Source organism: Haplochromis burtoni, unplaced genomic scaffold, assembly GCF_018398535.1.
Source record: "Haplochromis burtoni strain Fernald_Lab_line unplaced genomic scaffold, NCSU_Asbu1 Contig_183, whole genome shotgun sequence".
Classification (NCBI taxonomy): Eukaryota; Metazoa; Chordata; class Actinopteri; order Cichliformes; family Cichlidae; genus Haplochromis; species Haplochromis burtoni.
In genome coordinates, this window is record NW_024582544.1 from 234273 (window position 1) to 241510 (window position 7238).

A 7238-nucleotide genomic window follows, 5' to 3' on the forward strand; every position below is an offset into this window, starting at 1 on the left:
TCATTGCCCTTTATCTACTACAGTCAAGGTAAAGAGAGCATTGTTCTCTTTGTTTAAATTACAAGTGAATAGAAAAGTCAGAACATGCACAAGTTACAATTACAGCTATCTTAACTAACAACTGTCCGTCAGAATAATCGTAATGTTTCAATGCATGAATTTACATGAATCTTCAGATTCCATTACAGCAGCAGTGTTTATTTATAAGAATATAGTTTTATTATAAGTTTATTTATAAATTAAATATGAATAAATATAAATAAAATTCATATTTGTAGTAAAGTCAAAGTATGTTTTAGCATCAAAATAGAGTTGAAGTATCTAAAGTAAAAGTACTCTTAAAGCAAAAAAAATCTTAAAAGCATGCATACTCTTATACAATACAACAGATCAAACATATTAATTAATTAATTTGTATATAATGTGGATCATTTCAATTATTTATATACTGCAGGGCAGCTTTATTTATATTATAGCAGCACAATAAATTTGTAGATATATGTTTTCAAAGCTTTAAAATAAATGGAAAGTGCGATATTTGCATCAGGAAGTAGAAAGAAGCATAGCAAAGAAATATTGCACATATATTTATCTATTGTGATGTGTAACATATTTGATACATGAGATTTTATGCATTTTTGAGGCCTCTGCATCATCAGTGGGATTTTTTTCCACCATTGCAGTTGTACCAGAGTACAAAAGCTGGGTTTCCTCATCTGTGAAAGCATCAGCAAAAGGACAAAGCCAGAACAACACGGTGAAATAAAACTCCACCCCATTGCTGACTTACTCAACCTGAGACAACCAATAAAAGTGAATTCACAGATTCATGTGAGCAGTTGTGCAGAGAATACAGACACACACTGACAGTTAATTACTTTCACTATCAGCATAAACTACGAAGTCTGCTCTGGAAACGAGCTGCAGAAAAGAGCTCCTGATACTGTGAGTACTAGAATGTTTGTGGAGGTCATTGAGGGGGGAAAAAGATTAGGTGGGTAAAGGAACTTTAAGATTTTTTTTATCTGTATATCTGCTCTGCTTAAAGCGTCTTTCAGAGAGAAAATGACCACACAGTCAGAAGACCATCTCTCCTGTCCCATCTGCCATGACATCTTTGAAGATCCTGTTATCTTGTCATGCAGCCACAGCTTTTGTAAAGCCTGTCTGCAGATATGGTGGCTTGACAAACCAATAAAGCAATGTCCGGTTTGTAAGACGATATCTTTACAGAGTAATCCACCCCGTAACCTGGCTTTGAAGAACCTATGTGAGGCGTATTTACAGAACACAGATCAGAGAGCTTCAAGAGGTTCCCAGACACTTTGCACTGTGCATTCTGAGAATCTCAGGCTCTTCTGTCTGGACCATCAGGAGCCAGCGTGTGTTGTCTGTCGAGATTCAGCAGTGCACATCAACCACAGATTCAGCCCCATCAATGAAGCTGCGCACACTCACAAACAGGAGCTCCAGGAATGTCTGAAGCCTTTAAAGGAGAAACTGAAGCTCTACGAGGAAGTTAAAGGGAAATGTGTTCAAACTGCAGAACACATTAGTGTTCAAACCCAGGAGACAGAAAAGCAGATTAAGCAGCAGTTTACGAGGCTTCGCCAGTTTCTACAAAACGAAGAGGATGCCAGGATTGCTGCTCTAAAAGATGAAGAGAAGCAAAAGAGTCAGAAGATGAAGGTAAAGATTGAAACTCTGAGCAGAAAGATTGCAGATCTTTCAGGCACAATCAGAGCCACAGAGAGGGAGGTGAGAGCTGAAGACATCTCTTTCCTACACAGCTACAAAGCTGCAGTGAAAAGAGTCCAGCAGCTATCCGTGCTTGATGTTCCTCAACTGGTCTCAGGTGCTCTGATTGATGTTGCTGAACACCTGGGTAACTTGTCCTTCAACATCTGGAGCAACATGAAGGACATTATTTCATATACTCCTGTGATTTTGGATCCAAACACTGCTCATCCAGATCTCATCTTGTCTGAAAATCTAACCAGTGTGAGACGTGCAAGGAAACAGAAGGTTCCCAAAAACCCTGAAAGGATTTATCTCTATCCTTCCGTCCTCGGCTCTGAGGGCTTCAACTCAGATATCCACAGCTGGGATGCTGAAGTTGGATACAGTCCAGTCTGGGCACTAGGAGTCTTTTCGAGATCTGCCAACAGTGAAGACAAAAAATGTAACTTATTAAAACTTGTTTTCTGTGATGGTGAGTACACAGCAAACTCCAGTGACGGCCCCCCAACTGTTCTCTCAATAAGAAAGAGATTTCAGAGGATCAGAGTTCATCTGGACTGGGCCAAAGGAAAACTGTCATTCTCTGATCCTGATACTGACACACACATACACACCTTCAGACACACTTTTACTGAGACACAGTTTCCATATTTTAACTCAGTGAATCCACACCCTCTAAAGATATCACAACGTCCTCTCCATGTAGTTATGTAACGTGTGTGATGGTCGTTGTTGACAATAATCTTTCTTCTTTCACTTTGACACACTTCATGGATTAGCAATGATCCCAGCAGAAAGAATGTAGACCTGGCTGTTGATCCTGTGCGACCAGTAACCCGTCAGGAACCTCTTGCAATTGTACCATAGATTCTATAAATAAGGATGTAACAACTATCATTGTTTGGTGGACTGAAGCAAGCCTAATATTATAATACATGACAAACTCCATCAATTTTCTTCTGCTTATCCAATAAGCAAAAGGAGCATTATGCTATATTCAATAATAAGATTTCATTTCTTTTAATTAGTGAGAGGGTTATTTTCCTGACGCAGCAAGATGACTTGTTTGGCAACCATTAATGCAGGTTTAAGGGATGTCAGCATTAAAGCCCTTTCACAATAAAATGTATTATGCACTGCACTGACTACTAGGTTTGAGGGGACCCCCAAAAAAGGTTTTATGATCACTCATGGTTTATGCCCACTCCTGTCACTCTGCATTTCTATTGGTCATGTGCATGTATGTCCACCAATGTGTGGTCTAAGTGTTCCCCACCTGGCTCGCTTATGCCACACTGCAGTCTGCTACATACAGCAGGAAACCATTCTTGCTTAAAGAATGGGTGTAACAGCAGAGGGGTACATTAGTCATGTTCCATGTAAAAGGTTTTTTAGCTTCATTTATTTTACCCAAATGTTGATCTTCATATACGGATGGGGCTTTTATCATTATAGATGTGCTCATGATAATTATTTGCATGCAAAGAGTGATCAGAAAAAGATGACCCTTTATGCTTTTGCTCTTTTATTTAGTATTAAAGGAAGTAACCGTACTTCTTCGACCTGAAATTGCTAAATATCAATCTACATGTTATGGTTTGTTTATGTCTGTGTTAAGCTGCAAAGTAAACAGTGATCTGGTTATGATGTATAATACAAAATTAAATAAATACCTGATGTGCAGATGAAACAGATTTCAGCTGACTGTCTGAACATGACTCCTTTCATTTTTTATTCTCTTAGCACAGAAAGCAGCAGAGACCAAACTGTGGCAGCTGCATGGTAAAACTTTGTCTTTCTCTCCTTTGCTGCTCATTCTTGTCGGATTGCATTTAAGGTGACAACAGTCAGCAGAGAGCTTCGGTCGATCTGCGGCTCAGGAGATTTAACCTGTAGCTGTAATCGCTATCGACATCACAGCAGCTTCCTCCTTCCTGCTGTGTGCCTAAGTGTGTAAATGGGACAGTTCTCACCAATTACAGCACTCGTTCCACCTTGGGGGCATAGCAAAATAAATTTGGAAAGCTCTGAGAAGATGCAGAGGAGGGCAAAGCAATGTTTCTCATTGTTTCTAATTACGATTTCTTTCGTGAGTCCTAAAGAATGTGTACTCTCTATTCCATTATATTATGAAGTACATGAAGGTAATCAGTGGTCATTGTATCTCATCTAATTATTACATCCCTTTACATGTCTGAGAGATGTGACAGACTAAACATTACCCATTGATCAATCATGCTTACAAGACTTTAATGTAAACAGACAATGGCAACTTTAGGGGTGTATACAACACTGGCTGTGTTGTGTTACTCAATTTCACAGTTCTGACTAACACACACTGGCAGCGTTATTCATTTTTTGCTTCACCAGTTCTTGCAGTTGTACGTAGGTGAGTGGTAGGAAAAAAGGCGTTTGGCAGAGCGCTCTGTGCTCATACTGGTCAACCATGCCAGACTTGAGAGAGCAGTCAGGTACGACTCCACCCGTGCTGTGACCTCCCAGATGCAACATCCATGTTTTAATGTTTTATGACACACTGTGTCACCCACTGCCGGCCGCAACCTAAACCATCTTGACTGGGCTTTGATCAGGTTGATTCTGTGTAGTCAAAAACCAGCACGAGATTGACACTGCACAATCAACTGCAGAAAACAGTTACCAGAAAATTCAGTATTTGTGAATGATGATTGGTAAAAGTGAGCAGTTATATCTTTCAGCTGCTCCTGTTAATGGTCACCTCAGTGAATCACCTGCCCCTACTGCAACACTCAGCATGACCTCCTCCACTACATCCTTGAACCTCCACTGTGGTCTTCTTCTTTTCTTCCTTCCTGGCAGCTCCATATTCAAGATCCTTTATCCAATATATGCAGTATTCCTCCTTTTCACACGTCCAAACCAACTCAGCCTGAGCTGTCTCACTGATGTACCCGTTTCCAGTGTTTATACAGTATTATATTATCAACTTTTGTATTAATGGGATATAAATTTCAGCCAACAGTGTTCTCTTGCATCAGTTTCTCCCTAATGCTTACAAAAAAGTGACTGACACTTCCTGCACTCTAACAGCCGTATGAAAAAAACAAACCCCAAAGGCTTCTAGAGATTATTACAACCTACAGTAACATTTGTTGCTGTAAATCCCTCTACATCTGTCATCCGCCTGTTCATCATTTTGCTTTACTGTTTATCTAACTATGGTTATGGGAAGTTGGAGCCCATCTCAGCTGAAACTGAACCTGAGGCTATGTACTCTCTGGACTCTGAAGCTTCGTGCTCTCAGGTAAAAGTGCTAACCACCTAACTCTTTCCGTCCATACAGAAATTATAATGTAGTTATAAAGACATTGAGTTAGGAGGAGATATGCGAGGAAGGAAAGGCTGACCTTAGACTTTACTTCATCGGCTCAAGCTGTTCTTTGGAAAAGTTGCAGCATATGGTAAGTTGCATTATTCTTTAAGTAATATTCTGATTATAAACCCGGAGCCATCCCTCCAGCAGTTTGTAGTAGGTGTTGATGAATAATGCAAATTGCTTTGAAATCGGATTCCTTCTTCTTCTTTTCTATGATTTTCTGCCATTTCTGAGCTCTGGAGAAAATACTACAATCGAGAACATTTTTTTAGTTTATTAGCAGAAATTCCCAGAAATCAGAAATTATTACTCAGTGGATTTATAATGGGTTTACAATACATGGGTTTACCGGCCAGTAACAACAGCACTATGGTAACTAAAGACCCATGGTGTTTTTAGAATATATACACGGTTAATTTATGTGCAGTATTAGAATAAAAAGTGAGGGTGTTTTGATTATTCTACTACTGAGATAAAATGGTATAAAATGTTAAAACAATGATTTCCACCCTCTGTATTTATGTATCAAACCATTCTGTTTCTCTGTCTGTGAGTTGCATTTAAGCCTTTAATCTTTATAAGCACTGTGGCCTGAGGGGCAGAGTGTGTGTTAGAGTGTGTGTTAGAGTATGTGTGCAAACAGGTGATGCAAATAGACCGTGACAGCAATAATGCTCCGTGTAATGGAAACAACCAGCACATCACAGTGGTGGTTCATTCTGCTCTCAGCTTCAGTTTGCTCTGTGACTGTTACATTTAAAACTCACCTGTTCAGTCCTACATGGGTGGAGGTCTAATAGGTTCAAGTTGAAAGTGCATCAGTGGGCAGGAGAGCAAGACACAGCTGAATTTCCTCTATAGTTTTGAAGTCCAGTGGATTTAATATTTCTGCAAATCACCATTATTTAATTACTACAATATTGCTTTATAGGCAAATTACTGTTTAGTAGATTGAGCAAGAGACGGTCTTTAGAGAGACAGTAATTCTGATATGGGAGCCAAAATGTGAATGCGTAGGGACCAATCGTGGTCATTGACACTGTCAATGATTTTTTATCTCGTGTAAATATAAAATATATAAAAATATTTACATATCTTCATGAGATGATGAGATAATGCAGCCGTGTGTCACATGAGTGTGTCCTCTTTTGTATTTATTATGTCTTGAGCACGTCATGTCCAGATTTTCTGTTTTGATCTCTTGAATTTCTGCCGTCACCACTTGCACTTACACGTCTGTGATTTCAAACTTTAAACTTGCACTGAGAGCAAACATCAACCTCTATGGGAAATAGATCCAGTCTTAATGTCGAGGACAATCACTGTTAATGAGAGCTACAGTGCAAATAAGGAAAACTAGTAAATGTGGTCAGAACAAGACTCCCAGAAATAGAAGATGAAGCTATGCGGGAAGCCCACAAGAGCACAAGAGAAACTAAATTTCTGTTACATGTTTTTTGGACATGGGTTACAATACATATGTAAAGATATGTAGATATAAGTGGTTATTTGTGTCAGTGTGTTTATTCCAGCGTTTTGTTTCACTATAAAGAGTTAATAAAAAAAAACATATCTATCTGTCAGTTGGCATCTTTGCAATTCAGAAGTGCCCAGAATCCAAACAAGAATTAATTTAAGATCCAAATAATGAACATTTGTATGCAACACAAATACATGTATCATTTTATGTCAGTCTAACAACAAAATATTAGCAAGCCCAAGGTGTTAACAAATGGTTCATTGAAAAGCACTTCTACTAACAAAAGGTAACTGCTGCTCACAGCTGCTCAAAGCACTGAAGCAAAGTGCACTACTGTGGAAAACTCTACAGGCAAACAAACACAGCTACTCACTAGCAGTTTAGAAACACACCTCAAGCTCACCACAGTACTGAAGCTGGCACTCACACTCTGAAACCGGGCAGCTCGTCTTCTCAGCTTTTATAGCTGTGTAGTTAATTGCTGCGTGGGCTGGTTTCTGAGGAGAAATGGATGGCAGCTGAATCGGTGGGAGTGAAGCACCGGCACACAGTAGGCCTGCTAAAGCCACAACAGGTGCAGCGTTAAACTGCCGACACTAATACAAACCATGGAATGCACAGAACATCTTTAATCTCTGCTGGAGACTCACATTACGATCCCGT

At 39.4% G+C, this 7238-nt stretch overlaps 1 protein-coding gene across 1 annotated transcript; it reads left to right on the forward strand.

The window, feature by feature from the left end:
- Positions 1 to 835: 835 nt before the first annotated feature.
- LOC102311046 (zinc-binding protein A33) lies at positions 836 to 4387 on the forward strand. Its single transcript, XM_005946947.3, has 2 exons — positions 836 to 945; positions 1049 to 4387. Exon 2 carries the CDS (start codon positions 1066 to 1068, stop codon positions 2452 to 2454), a length of 1389 nt encoding a protein of 462 aa, XP_005947009.1. The 5' UTR covers positions 836 to 945; positions 1049 to 1065; the 3' UTR covers positions 2455 to 4387.
- Positions 4388 to 7238: the final 2851 nt, after the last annotated feature.